General features: G+C 35.3%; 3 protein-coding genes across 3 annotated transcripts; 1 reads left to right on the top strand and 2 right to left on the bottom strand.

Moving 5' to 3' along the window:
* Positions 1-6,066: 6,066 nt before the first annotated feature.
* LOC131901505 (olfactory receptor 52E2) lies at positions 6,067-7,020 on the bottom strand. The gene has a single exon (XM_059252626.1). The coding sequence runs from the start codon at positions 7,018-7,020 to the stop codon at positions 6,067-6,069; it is 954 nt and encodes a 317-aa protein (XP_059108609.1).
* Positions 7,021-16,022: 9,002 nt separating this feature from the next.
* Positions 16,023-16,958, top strand: LOC131901494 (olfactory receptor 52E1-like). Its single transcript, XM_059252620.1, has one exon. It carries the CDS (start codon positions 16,023-16,025, stop codon positions 16,956-16,958), a length of 936 nt encoding a protein of 311 aa, XP_059108603.1.
* Positions 16,959-21,875: 4,917 nt separating this feature from the next.
* On the bottom strand, positions 21,876-22,838 carry LOC131901493 (olfactory receptor 52D1-like). The gene has a single exon (XM_059252619.1). The coding sequence runs from the start codon at positions 22,818-22,820 to the stop codon at positions 21,876-21,878; it is 945 nt and encodes a 314-aa protein (XP_059108602.1). The 5' UTR covers positions 22,821-22,838.
* Positions 22,839-24,387: the final 1,549 nt, after the last annotated feature.

Here is a 24,387-nt window from a genome sequence, read left to right as displayed (position 1 = left end):
TGACTATTCTATTTGTTTACCAATATATAAGATACTTCTGGTTTTATTCTCTGGATTTTGTTTCTCATAAGAAGACCAATATTTCCTTGACTCATTGAATATGTTCTGTTAACTGTCATATACTTCTGTTTGCAATGCAAGCTGGTTTGTATCTGACTGTGAACTAATAGAATCAGAGAATAGCTAAAAATTCAAAATGTATCAAGTTCAAAAACAGGTAGGCTATCTTGGATGGAGTATTTTGGAAGTGATGTAGTCTCTGCTTGTATGTATTTGTAGCTGGAGTTTTTCTGCCTGGCCCACAGTCAGGACAAATCTCTGTCACCCGCCAATCCCACAGCTGCTCAGACCCAACCAAGTAAACACAGAGACTTATATTACTTACAAACTGTATGGCCATGGCAGGCTTCTTGCTAACTGTTCTTATAGCTTAAATTAATCCATTTCCATACATCTATACCTTGCCACATGGCTCGTGGCTTACCGGCATCTTCACATGCTGCTTGTCCTGGCAGCAGCTGGCAGTGACTCCTTCTGCCTTCCTGTTCTTTCTTTTCTCCTCTGTTAGTCCCGCCTATACTTCCTGCCTAGCCACTGGCCAATCAGTGTTTTATTTATTGACCAATCAGAGCAATTTGACATACAGACCATCCCACAGCATGTATTCAAACAAGAAAGTTTATAGCTTATTTTCTGGCAAGAGAACAATATTATATTAGTATCTTCTGCTAAGTTGACTGGAATAAATTGCCCTGGAAATTTGAATTTCTTCTCTCCCTTTCACCCTCTCTCCTTCTGCCTCTCGCTTCCTCTCTCCATCCCTCTTTTCCTCCCTCCTCCCCTCCTTCCCCCTTCCTTTTTTCTTCCTTCTTCCATTTTTTCCTTTCCCACCTTCTCTTGCTTTCTTCCCTAATTCCTTGGGTTCATTTTATGCATAACTGACTTGTCATGTTATTTGCATTCATTTTGTCTCCTTTTGTACATTTTGAGTCATTCTAACTATAGAGGAAAAAACATGAAAAAGACTTCATCCCAATATCTACTTTTATGGGGTTGGTATTCTGTAAAGCTAAAGTCCTAGGTTCAAAACAGTTCTTCCAAATCCATAACAACTACCTTATTTCAAAACAGCATTATATTTCGGCTGTTGAGATAAATAGTTAATGTGTATGCTACCAAATCTGATAACCTGAGTTCAAACTTTGGGACTCTGGTGGTGGAAGGAGAGAGTCCACACCAGTAACCTGTGTTCTGACTTCCACATGTAAGCTAGGGCAAGTGTACATAGAAGCATGTGAATGCCTACCCCATTAAATAAATGTAAACAGAGATATTATTTATCTTTTATCTCTTCTGTTTTTCCCTTGTATCTATCTTTTCATTGGTTCTTTTTTTTTTTTTTTTTTTTTTTGGTTTTTCGAGACAGGGTTTCTCTGTGTAGCTTTGCGCCTTTTCCTGGAACTCACTTGGTAGCCCAGGCTGGCCTCGAACTCACAGAGATCCGCCTGGCTCTGCCTCCCGAGTGCTGGGATTAAAGGCGTGCGCCACCACCGCCCGGCTCATTGGTTCTTGTATGGAATCTTGATTACAAATTTTATTTTAAAAATGTACTAACTGACAATGTTTATTTAATGGCATATATCATAATAGTTCATGTTTAGAAAAATCTGAATATGCTCAAAATACATTTTATACATATATGAGCTCATGCAGTACCTCTGTTACCTTGCCCCCAACTGCTGCCAGTCAAACTCCCATGTTTGTGGTATAATTTCAAGTCTATTTTTATGTCTAAATAGATCTTTATTTTTTCAAAATATGTAATTAATAGAATGAGAATTTGTAGGAACATATTTTGAATAATGTTGTGCTTAAAATATTGCTAGATTTTATTCTATTTTTAATCCCACAAATTAATGCTACTATAATTAAAACTCATGATTTAATCTTTTTAAGACAATTTTTCTCTATTATGTAGATAGCATAATTTTAATATTCTGAATGTTCATTATATTGAGTGTAGATGAATTTCTAAATGGTCTTATTAAATAAAAATCACGGAGCCAGATATCAGGGTAAAAGCCTGAGAGAGAACAGGGAAATAGGGAAAGTCACAGCTAACCTTACCTCATCAACTTGGTAGTTTCCAAATGTGAGCAACTTGCTCTCTACCCATGCCTATATGCCTTGCTGTTCTGCCATCTGATTTGCTCTATCTGTCCAGCTACATTACTTCTTCTTCCTTCCCAGTTCTGTTACTTCCTGTCTGTCTGTACAGACCTCCATGGTTAACTAGTGTTTGAATTTAAGGTGTGTGCCACCACACCTGGCTCTGTTCCCAGTGTGGCCTTGAACTCACAGATCCAGATAGATCCCTGCCTGTCAAGTGATAGGATTAAAGGTGTGTGCTATAGTTGCCTAACTTTTTTGTTTGCCCACAATGGCTTTTCCTATTCCTCTGATCTCTTGGCAAGCACAAATAAAATATCACCACATTTTAGCACAAATAAAATATTACCACAATTGAGTCAAGATTTAACTTTTTAAAGCAATGTTTTCTATTCAGTAGGTTTTAAGCTCAAAATATTATCTACTAATCCTAAGAGCTTTATAAACAATTTCTTTTTGTTCAATATTTAAGAATAAAGGTTGCCAAATAGAACTGAACCTGAGAGAGATTTGTGGGGAGAAGGAACATGGATGGGGTGGTAGGATGTTAGTGGTGAGAATGGACAGTATGTAAGGCATATGTATATGGAATTGTGAAAAATAAATGAAATAAATAAGAAAGAAAGAGACAAATTAAAAACATAGAATACATTTTTGAAACCCAAGTTCAGTTCTTTTCATAAGACCTAGCTCTTTTTCCTTTGGTTGTAATTTTTTGTCTCTCTGTGATACGTCTGTCTGTCTCCTCTAGACACTTACATACAGAATTCTCTCTTTAAGGTTACTGAATACTGACTAACTACTTTTTGAGAATTGGAGTCTTTAGAGCAAATATTTTGAGATAGATATTTGCTAGTAGTAAATTACCCAGAAGAGGCTTCTCAGGCACCTGCAAGAAGGAGTACAGAGTTGACAATACCTGATTCATCTCAGTAGGAAAATGACTGTTAGCCGAAGTGTACAGTGCCATGGCAATGTGTTCTTCCCCTCCATGCCTTAGAAATCTCAAGCACCAAACAGATATTTACATCTCTCCCTGTGTTTGTCATTTGACTGCCCCTAGTATTCCCAGACTTGAGTGCTTGACCTTTTCCTTTAATAATTACATATGCAAAGATTTTTCCTATTTATGATAGGGTTGTATTTAATTAAAATATCACATCTTGACAATATGAACACTGGAAATACACTTAGTACCCCAATCTACTGAATGTTATGGTGGTAAAAGAGTTTTTAAAATCTATTTTACCCCACTGCTTTGTCACCCTTAATGACTTAATGGACCAGGAACTGTACTCCCTGTGATTGGCCAACACTAAAAGAAAGCTTCCTAATTGCATACTGCTCTCTCAAGAGAAGGTCACAATTTAATCAAAATACTAGAGACCAAAACATCTGGGAAAGAACATAAAAGTAAACTCCTAGAATATTGGATTGGGACAAATTGTTTCTGTTTTATTAGGTATAACATCAAAAACACAAGTAATAAAATAAAATAACCAATACATTTTACATTTTCTATAGATAAAAATTTTATGTTTAAAATTATATTATTCAGACATTGAAAAGACAGCCCATATGATTGCAAATAAATGTGCCCCTTATGAAAAAAACCATGAGAAATCCTTTAAAATGTCGTTTGATTCAGCAACTTTATTTGTTATATGTATATAAAACTTTTGATATAATCATGTCATTGATATTTATTTTTATTGCAATGTTGTTCACAATAGGAAGGACATGAGATTAATCTCAGTTTTCAGCAACAAATGAGTGTATTATAAATTTGGTACTCAAACACTATCCTGAATTGAAATAAGGAAACCCTCTCATTTGAAAGCATGTGAATAAACCTGATGGCACTATGATAAGTGAAATTAGTCACTCTTAGATGAAGATTGCATCTTCTAAATTATGTTTAGAATATAAAAAATGTTGAGTTCACAGATATAAAGAATAGAACAGTGGTTACCAGACTCATGGTATTGGGAATAGAGAGAGGAGACAATGTTTGTCAAGATCTTTATTTATTTTTTTAGATAATAGCCCTCACTGGCACTTAACTCGCTATATAGGCAAGGATTATCCCAGGCTTTCAAATCCTCCTGACTCCAACTCCTTAATTGTGAAATTATAAGCATATGCCACCATGGTCAGCTTTATGTAGTTGTTGGGACTAAATCCAGGACTATTTATGTCCTAAACAAGCATTATACCAACTGAACTATATCCCAATGACTGCAAAGTAAAATGCTTTGTTTAGATTTGATGACTAAATTCTGGGTATCTACTGTACAATGTAGTGAATATGGTTTAAAAATGTATTATAAACTAAGAAATTACCAAGTTAATGCTTACACGTTTTCACAAAGAAAATAATAAAAAAGTAAATTATAAGTTTATTAGCTTCAGTTAACTTTTTCACAATTTATTCTTTTATCAACATCACATTGTATAACATACACATTTTGTCAACTATATTTTAACAATAATAGGAATTAAATCCCATTGTTGTAGGAAAATAAGTGAAACTGGAAGACATAATATTAAGCAAAATAAGTCAGACAAAAGGATACAAGAATCACAAATTTGGTTTCATCTAGAAATCAACAAACAAGTGAAATATGACTATAATAAAACCTCAGTGTTTCAAAGAGAAAATATAAATGCTACCAAAAACAAGATACATCATCTTTAAAATAGCAATGCTAAGACTTACAAGTTGTCATCTCAATCAATATATGGAGGAAAAATAGAACAAAATAATTTTCCAAAGCTCTGAAATAAAAATAAATCTATATTTGGAATTTTCTATCATCAAAATAATACTAAATGAACATGAAATTAAATTATTTTAGGGAAATACAGAAAAATCACCATATATGAAATTGTATAAAAGAAAACAGAATCTTGGGGTACAGGGAAGAAGGGACATTAAAATAGTACATATTTGGAAACACTTAGGTGAATGTTGAGCATATATGACAGTAAGCTAATGAACATAAAGTTTAACATGTATGAAAAATAGCTATAAAAGGATGATACATAAATCAGCTAATAAGTAGATACACTAATTTTTTCAAAGACTCTTTATTAAAAGAAATAGATAAGGCTGCTAATTTACATTATACTTTCTAGTTGCATAAATACTCAGGACAATGGCTATAGTTATGATAGCCATACATGCAATCATATTAAAAATATAATTGCAAAGTAGAAATTATTCTGAAGGACCAAAAGTTTGAGTTGAATTAAATGTATGTGTACACACACACACACACACACACACACACACACACACACACACATATGATAGTGAGCTGAATGGAAGGGATAATAAAAGTAATAGTATAAGACTAATAAACTGTGGCAATAGAAATTTATGGCCTTTGGAAGAGTATAGTGATGTAAACTATCATGATATACAAGGATGTAAAGGAAAGGATGGCACTTTATAAGCTGAGTGTGTTGGCTAGTTTAAAGCTTTGTAAATTTCAAAAAGTGAGAGAAAGTTTTGTAGTCATCATTTCCTCTTCAAAATCCCACAGTTTTGAAACCAGCACTCAGAAAATTAGCACAGTAACACTGAGAACAGAAACGACAGGAAACATCAATTTTTGTAACAATAATAGATGCATTGAAATATTATGCAAAACAACCACCAGGTCTCTGATGAAAGAAGAAAAAAACATACATTATTAAAATAAAATTATTAGGAAACTGAGTCAGCAGAGGAAGAAACCAGTTGTATCTGTTGTGAAGTAGCATTAAAAGCCACATATTTAAATACTTAGAACAGAATGTTGGTGCAGCTTCATGTTGTGACATGACTTTTACTGCAAGGCATATTTCTGAGTGAACTGTGAGAGGAGCCTTGGAGCCTCATACAATTATATGCTATTCTTTTTCCTTTCCTTGCATTTGCAATAACATTTTCTTCACACGGTCATAGATTTGCTTGGTTCTTATTCCATATATGACAGGATTGAGCATTGGCGGCACTACAACATAAAGGTTGGCCAGAATTATATGTATATAGCGAGGCACATTTCGACCAAAGCGGTGTGTCATGAAAGAAAAGAGAGCCGGTGTGTAGAAGGCAAGAATGACACAGACATGAGAACCACAAGTGCTGAGGGACTTGATTCGGGCTTCCCGAGAAGGGAGATGAAACACAACACGTAGTATTTGTATGTAAGAAAGGGAAATAGCTACTATGTCAAACAGTAAATTACATATGGCACATAAGCCATAAATGATATTGGCCTTGACACTGGCACAAGACAGACGAGCGAGACCCATGTGTTCACAGTAGGTGTGGGGAATGATGTGATGCCCACAGAAAGGCAGTCTCAAAATTAGAAATATATATGGAATAACAAAGATAATTGCCCTCACTAGCACAGCAAGACCAATCATAGAGACAACCTTGTTGGTAAGAATGATACTGTAACGAAGTGGGTTGCAGATGGCCACATAGCGGTCGTAAGCCATCGCCAAGAGGACTGCTGACTCCATAAGTGTGAATTTGTGGATGAAAAACATCTGTATAAGGCAATCCTCAAAGGTGATCTCTCTGAGATTAATCCAGAAGATCCCAAGCATCTTAGGAATGGTTGCTGTCGAGAGGCCCAAGTCAATGGTAGCCAGCATGGCCAGAAAGTAGAACATGGGCTGGTGGAGGCTGCTCTCAGTTTTGATCACAAACAAGATGGTGAAGTTTCCTAGGAGAGCAATCATGTATACAACACAGAAGGGAAAGCCGATCCAAATGTGAAGAGTCTCTAGTCCTGGGATCCCCAGCAACAAGAAGGAGGAAGGGTGAAATTGGGTGTCATTGGGAAGGAGCATCCTATAGGAGAATGCATGAATCAGTCTTCAGAACTGTGTGTTCATCCAATCGGCAGCTCTCAGGATAGATTTTTGAAACTGGAGACCTAGAGCTATTTTAAGTGATGCTATATGTCCTGCTCATATTCATCTGGAAGCCATCATATCAATTTGAAATGCATCATGTACCAAGTCTTTTGGAATATTAACAAATCAAGCACAAGTCTTGGAGGAAGCTACACACTACACAGTAAATAAAAGTAAAATATTGATCATGTTATCATCTATTGTATAGTCATCCTTCTCTTTGAAATCACTAGCCTTATAACCAATCTAACTAATCTTTAAGAATTATTTTACACTAATACTGCCTTTTGTGAGTATTTTGTTATTTTGACCATTTTTAATAAGAGAGCATCCTTGAGTGTTGATGAACTTAGGCTTCTGCTAGTCCCTGAATATAGTACTAGAAATTAATCCAAAAATGACAGTATTGTGATGGTTAGTCAAGATTATCAGCTTGACTGGTTAAGAAACACCTGGACGATTACTAAAATTCACTTCCAGATGATGTTATGAACTAATCTCCAGACTCTATTAAATCATGAGTATAAATGACATAGTAAAAGTTTAATTTATTGGTTAATTATAAATTATTAAAAATTACAAATTTGAATGCTTACCTGAGTTATACAAATTAATTATCATCCTCAAGCATGCAGCGTCAACACAAAATCCTCCACAAACATTATAAAAACACACTATCCCTCTGAATATCTTAATATCCTGCTAAATGTTATATATTAGCATCTTCAGTTCATAAGTGAAGCAGTCATAGATTTTGCAATCTAAGGGCTTGATCAGTGCACAATTTGTATGCAGAGAAGTATCTCAGTGAATCCTATTAGTTAGTACAGCAAATGTATTTTAATTTCTTTAAAAACGAGACTACAAGGAAGCACTATATTTATCTAATAAATGTTACTTGCACAGCTACATATAATACATCAATAATTCTTTTTTAATTTTTATATAAAATATTTTGATCATTTTTTTTACCTTTTCCAACTCTTCCCTGATTTAGCCCACAATCCTACCCACTCTTTTTGTTCTTTCTCCCCACTTCTCTTTCTATATCTTTCTAAAAGAAAGACAAGAAACCAAAACAAAACCAAAATAAAGAAAACCAAGAAACAAAACCTCCACAAAAATAAAAATCAAAACAGAAAAATTATGCAGAAATACTGTAATTGTATTATAATATCAAAAAGAACTTATAAGACAAAAATGCATTTAGTAGTATTTAAAACTATAGGCATATTCTTTTCTCTATTTCCATATATTTAAATACAAATATTTCTGTCAAAGATCATCAAGCTGTGCTATTTCTCATTGGTAGAAGGATTTTCTCATCATGCTATTGCTCTGAATTCAAACCATAGCACTGCCATTTGTGTGTATATGATCTGTCTATCTGTCTGTCTGTCCATCCATCTATCTCCACCTACCTACCTAGGTTATATGAAGTTTTTACTTGTCTATTCTACTACATACTAACAGTTCAAACCATCATTCAGAGTATGAAGTCTGCATCAGATTGATTGTCATAAAACTTAACTTCTTGAATAATTCAACCTATATTTGAAGGAAGTTAAGAGCAAATGTTACCTTCCACAAATAATTTAAATTTTTTAAATTTATAACTATTTCTTGACATAGAAAATAGAGATAATTAAGCCAAACAAACATTAATGTTTAAATCTATTATATTTTTAGAATAGGTAATTTTTTTCAAAAGTAGTTTAAACTTTTTCCTAAAGAAGTGCTATCATTCACTAGACATTAAGCAGAATAACTTTTCTAAAAGGCACTGGCTAGCCTCTTCTTGTAGTCTTATATGACCTTAGTTAGCCATGCTCCTATTCTTTTCAAAAGCTCCATCTTCAGTCTCTGCCTCTAATAGACCCCATGTCTCCTATCCTTTCTTCTGTGTTCTCTAATTCCTTTTTTATGTCTGCAAGCTAAAAAATGGGAGACTCACCAGGCTGAGCCCTAGGATGGAATCTTGCCTTTGTTGTGTGTCATTCTGGCCTGCTTTTATCAGGGTTTTGCAATTTTTCAGGAAGTACCTTTCATTACCATTTCCCCTAGAGCCAGTATTACAAAGAAAAACAGAAATCCCTGTGGATTTCAGTTCTTATTCCTGCATGATCAGTGAAGAACACTGTAACTTGTGAGAAAACCAAAAAAGAAGAAAGTAGGGTTTTGGACAAGCACCTTTCATGTGTGTGAACCTTTTCTGAGCTTCCTATGTATCAATGCAGTAACACACATACATAAGAAGAGTTAAGATTGTGTTACCCTTTAACAGGACAACAGTGGTCTGATGTCTGAGAAAAGGTGTCTGGCCAGTAGACATCAGTGGTTAACAAAACCAGGCCCAATGCCAGGTGTGGTTTATTTCTTTTCTAGTTCTTGGCCACTGAGGCTCCGTTGATGCCAAAACATTGTAGGCTATCAATAATGTACTTACTTACCCTCCAGAACTTGACTGCAAGACCCTATTGATGAAGATACCACATACTTGAGCCACAGAACATGGAGATATCAAACTAGTTCTGACCTGAGAGCTTAATTCCTACTTGATAGCTTTCATAGTTCTGGAATGTGCTATGTGCACTAAAAGGAAATCATCAATTTTATGCAGATATAAACCATTTAAGCTACAATAATAACTGACCTGGCAGGACATAACCACTGCTGTAATAGTGGCATAAACATCATGGGAGTAACTAGCCACTTTCTTATCGGACTTTAAGTCATGCTCCATAAGATGAAGCTCATATATAGCACCATTTTTGAACAATGAACTCATGGCTAGATAAATCATAGACCCTAAGGGACAACTACTACTACTATTATTTTTCTTAGTGGTCGTAATATTAAACCAACTCCTAACAATTTATCATTATATCCAAAGATCTCCCAACTCTCACCAGAGAAGCTTCTGTTTTCAGGAGATGGTTATAAATGCAGAGAGACACACAGTTGGCCATGGTATAGAGAATAAGAAGACTACAGAATTGTCAGCCCTATGGAATATCTATAATGTATACTTCTTCTGGAAACTGAGGAATCAATATATAAGAGGGTGTGGAAGGAGTGAAAGAGCCAGAAGCAGCAGATAACTACCAGTAAAGAGCAGGGTAGCTGCACATATGAGTTCAGAGTAATTGTGATAGCAAACACAAAACCTGTGCAAGCTCAAGCCAGACCAGATCTCAGCATAGAGAAGGTAGATGGGTGAGCACCACAGTAGTAGTAGCATGCTCTTATGGTCCCTGTAGATTTAAATCAAAAGAACAGATGATTTTGTGAAAAGACAATCATAACAACATTTTTCATCATTATTCATAAAACTCATCATAATATATACAATATAAATTTTAAATATGTGCATATAAACTGTCAAATAAAAGATAAAAAAATTATCCTGGTCCCATCTTTCCAAAGTTGCCTATAGTTCTGTATGTAGGCTTGAGGCCCTATAAGCTTTTCTGTGTCCAGAGGTGGCCTTCTGTGAGGAAGAGCACATCTATTGATTATATGGTGCCAAACAGTCATCTCCCCCAAAACAAACATGTAGATAGCATTATATAGATGCAATAGGTCATACTTAGAAATATATGCATATATACATAAATGTATGCAATAACAACTAGTGAAAAAAGAAGCCATGAATTGGAAGGTGAACAGGGAGGTGTATATGGGAGGTTCTGGAGGAAAGAAAGGGAAGGAATAAATGTAATTAAACTGTAGTCCTACAAAAAAAAATACACTAATGAATAAATATCAGAAATTAAAAATATATAATTTCAGAATTAAAGTAAAATTATGTGGTATGCCAAAGTAAATAGATTGAAACAAACACAATGCTACAGAGAAGAGCATTTACTTAATTAGAGGACAACTCTAAAATTTCTCAACCTATCAAACCGTATTGCTTAGACAATGGTACTAATTGTGGCACTAGAACTTTCATAGAAGAACCAGTTGGAAGAAATGTCTGCTGACACGTGCAGGTGAGATTCCCTTGTCATGTGATGCACCTAACTGAAGGTGTACAAATGAGAACTGACATGAGCAAAAGCATCTCCCTATGACGTGTAGTCACTCCCTCCTTGCCTCTAACTACTAGAATGGAATGAAACAGTTTCTCTGTTCGTTTTGGGATATAAGATTCCTCAGAATCTAAAAAATAATTACAACTTGATCAAAGAAGGAATGAAAAAGCATGCAAATATTATCACACGTGATAATTCAATATTTAAAAAGTAGCTATTGATGTTCTGACAAGGTGGTTGCTTTTTCTGTCAACATAAAAAGTTACAAAAAAGGAAAACGAGCTTTGAGTTATCTTGAATGTTAACTTCTCATCTCTGTGGCTTTGTCTTTGATTCAGTATTTTTACTTTGACACATACTACATGACCTATACATTTGAAATATAACATATTTTATATTTTTATACTTTTTATAGTTATTTTACAAATACTTTATTATGTTTTTATCACTTCTCTCTTCATTAGTAACTTCCCTCTTGCTATAATCTACAATATGTATTTCTGACAATTTTACTTTGATTCTGCAGTATATGTTTTGAATTTCTAATATATGGCTGTTTTGATATTTTTTGAGACTATAATTTAATTACAACTTTATTGACCATCCCTCCATGGTCTACAATGATTACTAGATCCTGCATGAGCTGATTTTTATTTTAAATTGACACAAGCCAAGATCACCTAAGAAGTGGCAACTTTAATGGAGAAAATTGATTCATCGGATTGGCCTGTGGCCTGTAGGAAAGTCTGTGGGGCATTTCCACTTCATTAATGGCTAATGTTGGAGGACCCAGTTCATTATGAATTGTTTCACACCTGGGCAGGGGGTCCTGGATTGTATAAAAAAGCAAAGTGAAGAAGCCATGAGAAGCAAGCTAGTAAACAGCACTCTTCCATTGCCTTTGCTGCAGTTCCAGCCTCCAGGTTCCTGTGTTGACTTTCTGCCCTGACTTCTCATGATGGATTATAAGCTGTAAAGCTGAAATAAATCATTTCCTCCCCAAGTTGCTTTGGTAATGGTGTTTTATTGCAGCAACAGAAACCTAACTAAGACACAGCTTGTGTCCTCACGTCGATTGCTGAAAATCTAATGATGTATACGACTGTGGAAAGTTGAGCTTTCCAAATTATGTCACTTCAAAGACTTCGATTCAAACCAACTGTGTTCTTCTGGATATGAGCCAGCATACTATAATCCCTTCATATTTTCTGTTCTTACTAGAATGCTTCTCCTGGCTTCATAAATCCCACATGGCTTACCTTCTTTCATCCTTCAAATGTCTACTTAAATGTCATTTTCATATTGTCACTTCCCCTAAAAACGTTACTCAGAATCATTAGCTTTACAATCAGCATCTCCATTACTCATATTTCCATCTATCTACCTACTTGATTTTTCTACATTTTGTTAGTACTGTTTAATAGTATATAACGCATAAAACAGTGCCTGCTATCAGGATATGATAAACGTATATTCATTGAACAGTAAAATGATGAAACTCATATATCCTACTTTGTATAAGAAGCTAGTCATTCTCGATTGTGAACAAAACTTTCCAAGGTGGAAGCCTGAGCATGCAGCCCATTAGCACTATGTGGGCAACCTTAAACTTCTCAACGTCTCCATCATCAGAAAAATGGTATAATCAGCACATATGCTGTGAGATTTTAAAAACATTAATCTTATTTGAAGAATTTCTGTATTATTCACATTTCAAAGTTGAGATTAAAAACATAATACTCCTCTCTCTTTCTCTACACACATGTGTGCATGTGTGCACGCATGCATGCACATGCACACACACACACACACATGCACACACATATACACACAATATGATATGCCAGCTTTGTTGGTATCATTATATCATTAGTCTATATTTTGGTGAACATGATGGTGTCTCACCCTAAGTCAGGGTTAAAATAAAGAATTCAGAGTTTATCATATTAGAAAGAGAATGTTTAAAGATATAACAAGAAAAAATTCTTGCATTTATACAGATATTCCTAAATTTGAAAATCTGATGCAAAAACCAGGATATGGGTTACCTGTGTCTGAGAAGATTTAATTACACCAGAACAATTTAATTCTGACAGCAGAGCTTTGTTATCCCCCAGGGTCTTCCAAAAGTCTCTCTCTAGAGATTGTGAGTGCAGTGAAAAGTACCTAAGAATATGGAGTATAGAAGGAAGCTAAGGGAGATTTACAACTTCTCTGGGTGTTGAAGTTCAAGTGAGAACATGGATCCTTTTCTGTGACTATTAGAAATTAAGGAAGAGAGCAGTAGGTGAAATAACCATGGGAGGGAGTAACACCTTCTGATATTGGGAAATGGGTAAGGAACTATCTACAAGAATCGATTGGCATAATCAAATAACATTTGAGTAGCAGCTACTTTCATTTGTGTTTTTTTTTAAATACAGACTTACACAATCTCTAGTAAAAGTTATATGTCATTTGATACCTTTGATGTCCTTTCTGTACACTGCATTTTTCACTGATCTGGGTTATGTCTATCCACTGAACCATCAATGATTTATTCTCTTCATGCTTTCTGTTTCTCATGAGTATGTCTCCTTCAAATTTTTTATTATAGGTTGGATAAATAGCTCCGATGCAAACTCATATTCCACAGGAAGATAGAATAACAATAGCGCTGAAGTTAAACTGTTCAGAAACTGTCCTTCATCGCTTGTAACCTAGTGAACTATAATCCATCTACTTGCTACTTCCCCTCAAGCAGAAGGTAATGCTAATCACATTGCAATGGTGTAGTCCCCAGGGGTAGAACTGATTTTTTTGTAAATATAGATGCAGATGCAAGAGTCACCAGTTGCCTTACACTATGAATATTACCATCTGTCAGAATATTTGAAAGGTAAAATAATGATGAGGACTTCACATTTGCTAGTTCCTATTGATATCTGAGAAGTGCAGCTCTGCCAGACTCAAGTCCCCTGTAGTCGTTCCTCTGTTACATTCTTAACAACAAGATAGCCATTAACTTTAAACTTTTTAAAATGATTGTGAGTGAAACATATGTCTCAAGACCTTCTTCTGTGGAATCCTTTCATAATTTTATTTCATGGATGAGTAATCTTATACTCAGGGAAGAAAATAACCTCCTCTCGTCCCACTTCCTCCCCCGCTCTTCTTCTAAACAAACAAATAGAATCATGGTAATGAGAAACAGAATGTAGATTCAGTCTTCGTTACTTTTCTAAATATTGAATAATTTCTATGGACAAAACTTTTAAATAAGCATTTTTATCAGGTGAATGTGAGTACAAAGAAGGACTCTGGAGATGTAGGTCTCCTAGATCTCTTTCCCCAAGCCCTGCAGCCAAATAGTCATCACGGCTCAGCTTAGTGTTTGTTTTCCTAAACAGTTGTTTCTTTCTTGGAATTTTTCTTCCAATCTCCTACATTAGTGGCTTGCTTGGCACTCATTACTACAATTCCATGCTGCTGTCTCCTTCCTATATCAAAAAGAAGCATTTTCTTTCTAAGAATTCTCATGCATGAAAGAGAAAGAGACTTAGAATTTTTTTTCCTTATTGACTTAGGGGGAAATGTAATGACAAAAATTTGACAAAGAAAGAATATGAGAGTTAACATGGAAGAGCATACACACACACACACACACACACACACACACACACACACACACACACACACATATGATCCAACATTACCTGGTAGCTGTGTAATAGCTAATACATTTGAACATATGTGCTTCTGTGTGTATATGTACATAAATCCATGTTTCTTTCTTGATAGAGCCAGCAGGAAGATACTGAGAGACAAGAAGGACAGTCGCCAGGTCACCATTGAAGAGGAATCTGCGCATTCCCCTGCAAGCAGACTTATAAACAGGTTTCAAGGTAGCATGTCTCTTTGGTGGGAGCACCAGGAAAGGAAAGGTTAGAAGATAACTGTAGGATGAGAAATGTTTTGAGGAAATTGATCAATCAAAATATACACAAATATCCCTTAGACAGTCCTGGTTTGCTGCACTTAAGTGAGTTATGTTTCCTCAGCTCAGAAAAGTGTGTCTTGTACATCTTTAATGACTTTTGTCCATCTTAAATTTGTCTACTTTTGCCCATAAAGTAATTAGTCACAAAAAAACAATACTTCTATAAAACATTGTTTTCGTTTCATGAGACTTTATTTCATGAGTCTTAATTGATGACTTCTATAATGTCAATCACTACTATTCTGTTCCACAGGAATAAACATTCTCAAGCTCATCTTTTGCAGCCAATCTCAGCTTAGAACCTGGAATGTTCATTTTGGACACTCAATTTTCTTAATCGAAATCTAGAATGTAATTGAATGGATGTGTGTGTGTGTGTGTGTGTGTGTGTGTGTGTGTGTGTGTGAGAGAGAGAGAGAGAGAGAGAGAGAGAGAGAGAGAGAGAGAGAGAGAGAGAGAGAGAGAGAGCAGTGTATACAGAGCCTCTAGAAAAAAATGTTAGATCCCTTAAAACTGGACTTACAGGTGGTTGTGAGCTGCCTGGCATGGGTGCTTGGAACTGAGTGCTAGGAGCTGAAGCATCTCTCCAGCACCACCACCACCACCACCACCCCCTTTAAAATAAGAAGTAGAGTGAGAGCAAAGAGTAATCATGATATATTGTATGAGAAAAGAATTTTATTTTCAATAAAAGGGGAAAAAGAAGAAAATAAAAATTTTTTACCATTAAATTTTAGACATAGGTACTTTCAAACCTCTGTGATCAAGCAACCTGGATAACTATGATAAAAGCTTCTCTGATACAGTCTCTTGTTTTGGTGAACTATAGAAGGATGCTGTCTGGTATCCCATGTCTGTAACCCACAGTGGATGTGATGCCTTTGGCCTATGCTGTACTTTGACACAACAATCACAGAAGGATGGTTTTACACAATGTTACTTTATTTCACCCTAATACTTTCCTCCTCTTGGGAATTCCTGGATTGGAAAACATGCACTGTTGGATTGGTTTTCCTTTCTTTATTGTGTTTCTAACAGCTGTACTTGGTAATATAACCATCCTTTATGTAATTCAGACTGAACACGGTCTCCATCAGCCCATGTTCTACTTCCTGGCCATTCTGTCATCTATTGACCTGGGCTTGTCCACATCCACTATTCCCAAGATGCTTGGAATCTTTTGGCTTAACCTGAGAGAAATATTATTTGAGGGATGTCTCACCCAGATGTTCTTCATCCACCTGTGCACAGGGATGGAGTCAGCTGTGCTTGTGGCCATGGCCTATGATCGCTATGTGGCCATCTGTAACCCTCTTCGCTATACATTGGTGCTGACTAACAAGGTGGTGTTCATCATTGCTTGGGTCATCCTCCTGAGACCATTGGTTTTTGCCATACCCTTTGTTTTGCTCATCTTACGGTTACCATTTTGTGGGCACCAAATTATCCCACACACATATTGTGAGCACATGGGCATTGCCCGCCTGTCCTGTGCCAGTATCAAGGTCAATATCATCTATGGCTTGTGTGCCATCTTTATCCTGGTATGTGATATTATAGCCATTGTCATTTCCTATGTCCAGATCCTTCGTGCTGTATTTCGACTCTCTTCTCAGGATGCCCGGCTCAAGGCGCTCAGCACCTGTGGATCTCATGTGTGTGTCATGTTGACATTCTACACTCCTGCTTTCTTTTCATTTATGACTCATAGGTTTGGCCATAATATACCACGCTACATTCACATTCTTTTGGCCAATTTCTATGTAGTCATTCCACCTGCTCTCAACCCTGTAATCTATGGTGTCAGAACAAAACAGATTAGGGAACAGGTACTAAAAACGTTTACCAAGAAATAAAACACAGCTCTGATATTCACAAAAAAAAAAGATGCATGAAAGAAAGGTCAGTAATAGTCAATGTTCAAAATAGGTGAATGTTTGTAAGTTATACAGTCCTATATAGGGAGGGGATTGTCAATTTTGACACAGTGTCCTCCTCAGCATCTTTCTCTAACCTAGGTATCTAGAGTTAGGTTCATGTTATATGTGTTAGGAAAGATTTTTTAGAAACTTTTCCAATTTAGGAAATAACTATGATTCTTCATCTTGAATCAAATAATCATTTTGTGCTTCTTCCATTATGCTTGAGCACAACAGCTATGTGCAACTTAAATAATTGAGCAAAATTTCACAAACGGAAACAAACCACCAAAGCTTTTTATATTGTATTATTTTTTTTTTTTTTTATTATTTAAACTGCTTGGCCATTAGCTCAGGCCTGTCATTGTCTAGCTCTTACTCTTATATTTAGCTCATTTCTATTAATCTTTACTTTGCCACATGGCTTGTGGCTTACCGGTACTTTACATCTTCCTTGTCCTGATGGCGGCTGGCCGTGTCTCTCTCTCCGCCTTCCACTCCCCAGAATTCTTTTCCTTGTCCCGCCTATACTTCCTGCCTAGCCAATGGCCAATCAGTGATTTATTTACTGACCAATCAGCAACACACTTGACATACAGACCATCCCACAGCACTTCCCCTTTTCTTTTCTTAAAAAGGAAGGTTTTAACTTTAATATAGTAAAATTACATATAACAAAACAATTATCAAGCAAGAATTACAGATATAATATTAAAGAAGAGATCCTATCTATCTTATATTTGTGAGTTTAAGGTTTTATATCTAACTTATCTTTTATTATAACTAAGGAAAATTGTAAGTATCTAGTCTTTAACCACATCAAAGACCTCAGAAGGATATACTACTACCTGAGAAATGGAGAAGGATATAAGCAACTTTTAGGAGTCTTGTAGGGTAGACAGAGACAGCTGGCAGCCTGGACAGTCATTCAAAGTTAATGGCAGGTCATTCCTGTTAGTGCTGACCTCAAAATTATGAAGTCAGAGCATCTGCCACATGTTGGTATTGACTCTCAGAACAGCTGCATTCTTAACTTTGTTAACTATTATCAGTGATATGAATCTGATGCTATGAGAGTTTTCAGGTATGTGAGACAGTGTGAGAAATCCTGTCCTGAACAGAATTATAAACTCTGAGATTTTGATCAATGTGCTGCAATTCTATTTTTTCAAGATTTTCAAGCAAATATTATTTACTTGCTGTAAAAATTGTAATCATATTTAATGTTAACAACTCAGAAATAATATATTATTTTCAAAGAAGGTTTTCTCTGTAAGGCTTATTACGTTTCACCTGTGAAGAGTGTCACTGTTACAGAATGCTGCAAGTCACAGCAATGGCAAGTCTAGTACTATCTATGTTTGGTTTTGTTTGATAGTTTCATTGAAATGAGCTCCATGTACTATCATCCAGTGTTATCTATATCTGTGTAACATGATTAACATTATGTGAGTAAAATTTCCAGGAAAAACAACTTCATGCAATTCTGATAAGATGTAACTTTCTTGTAATAATTTTATCTCAGAATCTGTACAAATTTGTAAACCACAAAGGCCCATTTGTGATTTTGTGATGTGTTTGGCTTCCAAATACATTTTTAAAAACTATTCCACAGCATGCTTAGTCTGTAGAATGAACTTTATGGAAGAAATCTTACCTAGTGATATTATGGTAGAAATATGATATTACAAATTGTTGGAGGAAAATTGTATTAGTTCACATTGCACTTAAACTAGATATTCTCTGGGAAATCATCCTGTAGTTATGCTGTGTAATTAGACACACAAGTGACTCTTCTAGGAATTTACTGAGTGATGAAACTATGTCATCCCTTATCTATGTTTTATTCATTTTATGAAATAGCCTTGAATTTTCATTGCTATAATTGCATCTTTGGTTATGTAAGAAATGTTCACTCTTATATTGAATGATTTCCATTATGATTGGCATGGTTTTAGTAAGTTTGATAAATTTGTAAATGGAGCCATCTAGATGTGGCACTTACCCTTAGGTTTCTACATACAAGTTTGGTTTCTTTAATAAGTATTTTAGCATTAAGTCCATCTGTTACTTCTTGCTATGCATGCCAGCTACTAGATTACAGATTTGTAGTACTGTTGCTTTACTTTTGTGTAGGGTATGGGCTGGATCAGAGGGTCATTCTTAGTGTCTACTCCACTTTAATCTACTTCAGATTTAGTCTTCCCTTTGTTCCTGTGACACAGATGAACTCAGGCCCTATGATTCTCAGTCTTCTTCAGCACATTACCCTGCATATCTAATGTTGAAATACTAAAGACACTATTATTTCTTGTGCTGGTTCCAGGTAAGTCTTAAGCAGATACACAGACTTGACCACTTGCTAAGAATACAGTGATTTTAATAAAACATCCCCCACATGCTCCCTGATAATGATACTTTCTAAGAAGTGATGGATTCCTTCATACTGTATGCAACAAAATTTATAGGGCATACTAGGGAAAACAGGAAATTTTAGGGATGTTTTAGATTCTCAATGTCTCTTGATAGAAACTCAAATCTTCAAGTTGCTTTTCATCAGTAAGAAAGATTGTACTTTAAACTCACATCTTTTTTCTTTTCTTTTCTTTCCACCCTTTAAAATTATGTAGGAGTGGAATTGTGTATTAGAAAGTGAATAGTTATGGAAGTGGTAGTAGTAAACTATGGCATCCATATCTATGGGAAAGTGTGTTTCTGACAACTCCAGTAAGATTTGGCTGTAGATAAAATTAATGTTAGACTGTAAGAAAATTTTGATATTGAAGCTATAAAGACTTACCGCTTTTATCTACTCATTGGCCAATAGGGTACACAATTGTGTAGACAATTTCCATTTAGTATTTGTAAACATTATGTCAGATGAAGTTGTATGAGTTAAGTGATGAAAAACATTAAATATATATGTAAAAATTTAGAACCAGTAAACAATTGTATATTCTTTTCTCGCTTTTATTTTGAGAGATGCAGACTTTGGCTTACATTTTTATCTAGTCACTAGGAAATTTATATGTATCTTAACTCACATAATTAATTAAATTTTGGAGCCTATATAATTAATACAGAAAACTTAGAAATCATAGATGTCAGAATGCAATTCCCACTGTAGTGTTGTTGCCTTCTCTGTAGTGAACATACACAGGCTATGGGTAGTTTTGTGTATATGACTTTTATCATTTCATCATAATCCTGGTGAGATTTATCCATGAGAAACAATAAACATTAGTGAAAACCAAAAGATACAACAACAGTTAGAGAGTCAAGAGTATAACCCACAAATTCATGAAAATGTGCCCAGGAACAGATTTCTTTGAAACTATAACACAATCGTCAGATGTATGATCATGACTTCAAAAACATAAGAGAATATGATAACCAGAAAAATAAAGTGGCATAGCTGTAAAAGCATCATTCAAAAATGAGGACAATAATGAAAAATTTAGAAGAGGTGTTAACACATACATTGTCATAAAAATGTTGAAATATGTACTTGTGTACTGTAGTGAACAACAAGAAACTTGTTAATATGGTGATTATAAAAGGCCAACCACTTATGTCACTTGTCATTACCATTTTAAAATATCTCTCTCTCTCTCTCTCTCTCTCTCTGCTTTATATCACAACTTATAAATGGTGACTTATGTCTTCATTTGCAGAAATAAGTATTTTGATAGTTATTTCTATTTGGGGTTGCAGCAATTCCATAACTGTTTATCATAATTATTAGGTCACTAAAAAATGCACATTTTTGTACACAATAAGAGATGACAAGTAATACCTGTGAATATTTTCCTGGGTACTACTCTCCTGGATAAAAATGTACAGAGAACATTATGTATGTTAAAAAACTAAATCTCAAGGAAAGCACCATGAAGATATAAAATATGCAGTGCCAAGTAAATACAGTGGTCAAATGCAGTAGGCATAAAGTTAGAACTGATAATCTTCATAGGAAATGCAAAATACATGACCTCAATGTTGTCATAATTTAAAAGTTTGAGGACATTTTCTTTGTCCTACGATAGGGCAAAATTTTAAGTGTACTGAATTTAAGATTAGCTGGCAAAGATCCCTTCAAAAAATGGAGGTGAGGCAGTTAAGTAGGTACAAACAGGAAACAATCACACATTCTAGAAGGAACCAAAAAGTGTTGTAAATGCCTAAATGAAGGTAGGTAAAGAGCATGCTTTTGCCTAGCTTCTTGCTTGTTTTATAAACTTTTTAAAAAACATATCTGGACTGATGTTTCCTATAGTGCTAATACACAGACATTTATGTTAACTTGAATATTTAAATAAACTTCATGGTAATCTCAGTGATTAGATTCAAATGATTATGTTAAATCAGAAAATGAGGCTCTTGGGGATGGGGAGATGAAACAGAGGTTAAGGCTGTTCCTCCAGCAAACAGGCTTGCATGGAATTCCTAGTACCAACATGGTGGCTCACAACTATCCTTAACTCCCATTCCAGAAGATCTGATGCCCTCTCCTGGACTGTGTGGGCACTGGGCATGAAAATAGTGCACAGATATACATGCAAGCAAATTACCCATAAACAAACAAAAACTAATAAAGGTGATGAGGCCCCATTTTGAAATAAAGACAATGAGATCCCATTTTGGAATACTTACATTTCATCTTGAAAGTGTTCTTGAAATTCTCAGAAAAATCTAGTTAGGAATCTTTAAGCAGAAATGACATTTGGATATATTACTTCTTAGCAAAACAACAGAGTCATTTGATCCTAGAAAAGGATCTTCATAATGATACATGGCAAGTAAAATAAAAAGATTAGTGTTCTATTTTGATGTTACTCAGCAAAAAAATAACTAAGTTCAAATTCTTTGAAAACTAAACAGTTTAAGGAACCTGTCTCTTATCTTCTTGGTTCTTACACCATAAATAATGGGGTCCATCATGGGGGGCACAAGAAGATACATATTGGCAACAAGTATGTGTACATGTGGAGCCACTTTATGCCCAAACCTGTGGGTGAGGAAGGAAAAGAAAGCAGGGGTATAGAATACTAAGATGACACAAACATGTGAGCCACAGGTGCCCAGAGTCTTGAGTCTGGCATTCTTGGAAGGAAGGTGGAAGACTGTGTTGAGTATGAGGACATAGGAACAAATTATCAATATGAAGTCCACCCCGCCAGTGAGAAAGGCAACAATGAGGCTGTAAGCTCTGCGGATGTGTGTCTCAGCACAGGCAATCTTGATGAGGGCCATGAACTCACAGTATGTATGGGAAATTACATTAGTCTTGCAATAGGGAAGCCAGCGTAGCAAAAAAGGGTGAAGACTGAGAAAGGCTGCTCCCCGAAGTACAATAGCCAGGCCCATTGCCCCAGTTACATTGTGCGTCAAAACAGCTGAGTGTCTTAATGGGTTACAAATGGCTATATAACGGTCAAAAGCCATCCCTACAAGGAAGCCAGACTCCATGGTTGAGCAAGAGTGAATCAGGAAGACCTGAGTGAGGCAAGCTTCAAAGGGAATCTCTCCATCATGAAACCAGAAGAGACTGAGAAGTTTGGGAACAGCTGTAGTGCACACCACAAGGTCAGCCACTGCCAACATGCAGAGGAAGAGGTACATTGGCTCATGGAGGCTGGAGTCTGTCTTGATGATGAACAGAAGTGAACAGTTTCCCACTAGTGCCAAAATGTAGCCCATGCAAAAGGGGATGGAGATCCACATGTGTGCTGCCTCCAATCCAGGAATGCCAATGAGAATGAAGGTTGAGGGATGGACATTAGTTTTATTGTATGTCAACATGGTAAGTGTCAAATGTATGTGGATGTTACCTTTAAAGAAAAAAAAATATTAATCTGAGTTTGAGGCCAGCCTGTCCTACAGAGTGAGTCCCAGGACAGCCAGCACTACACAGAGAACCCCTGTCTCAAAAAACAAACAGAAGAAAAGAAAAAGAAAGAAACAATATTAATTTATAAAATATTTAAAAGAAGGAAGTCGAGATGCAGGCAACTATATTTCACAGATCTACTGGAATTCTTGTAAATATGTATGTACAAATCATTTTATCAAATAGTAGAATCAACTAAAGTTTTAATCAGTCCATCTTGAAAACTGCATCACTTAAATTCATATTTAGAATTTACTAGCAGTGAAAGCTGCAAAAGTCAGACTACTTCTTTATTGAGATTCATTTAATTCTTGTATCTTCCATGCAGTGAGCAACTTTAATGCCTTTTTTCTATATGTTGACCTCTATATTTTCAATGATATATTATTTTTATTAATATTTTGCCTTTTAAAAAAGTGAAACCAAATGGAAATTAATGAATACATAAGGACCATGGATATGGAACAATAAACATTAGTCAAAGAAGAGTGCTATGTGAGAGATGAAAAGCGATGTTCCACGCAGAATTTATACTCTTTAGATGTTAATAAATACGTTAGTAAATTCAAGTTGACATAGGCTGTTAAAACATGGAAACCAATATTTAGGAAAATGTTTCAATATTATGAAATGATTGGAAGGGGATTTATTCACTTCTGCCTAATTATTATTAAAAGTGATGTCAAGACTAGGATGACTGAGTTAGGAGATGATCAAGGCACAGCATTATTCTTGGCCCTTCACTGGCTGCAGAATTTATGTTCATCTTTAACTTAGACAGCAATTATTGTTTGATTGTATTGGTAGTCTCAGCCCCCATGATTCCCTTTTATATATCAAATTAGTCAGACAATATTCTCTCCTTTAAGTTGACTCTACAGGTATTCTATCCAAGTCATTCTGATTTTCCCATTATCTGAACATTTCTCTTGAATCATTTGATAACATGTTCAGCTCATATTGCCATTTGCTGATTACACTAGTTTTGTTTTAGACTATTAGAATACCATTTAGGTCACTTTATATAGTTACTTCTTTTCTTTTAAGAAAGGTAACTGAAAGTGTCTTGATTCTTTTGTATTTATTATAATAGATATATATGCACCACAGAGTGCTTTTATTATGACAATCAACCCTTAAGCCCTTACCCAACAATGTCTGAACCAAAAAGTTCATAGAAGGCTGATCCTTAATAATGAATTAAAATGAGAGTATTTTAGACTTTTACCTGCTTTTGACAGTTCATGTTCAAAGAGTTTACTTAGCTAACTATTTTACTTACAGAGATCAGAGAGATATATATTCTTTTGCGCTTGGAACAACTGGGCACATGCATCTGAAGAGCTTCAGAATGTCTAAGACATGACATTTGTGAATCACAGCAAATATTGAACAGAAGAAGAATCTAAGAACACCAACTTGTTTAAAAGTTATGTAATGATGTAATAGCTAACACTTTCAAATTTTTCCCATAGATAG

The sequence above is a fragment of the Peromyscus eremicus genome, chromosome 1, assembly GCF_949786415.1.
Source record: "Peromyscus eremicus chromosome 1, PerEre_H2_v1, whole genome shotgun sequence".
NCBI lineage: Eukaryota > Metazoa > Chordata > Mammalia > Rodentia > Cricetidae > Peromyscus > Peromyscus eremicus.
Note: the sequence above shows the minus strand (reverse complement) of the source record. Positions and strands in the feature narration are given on the sequence as shown.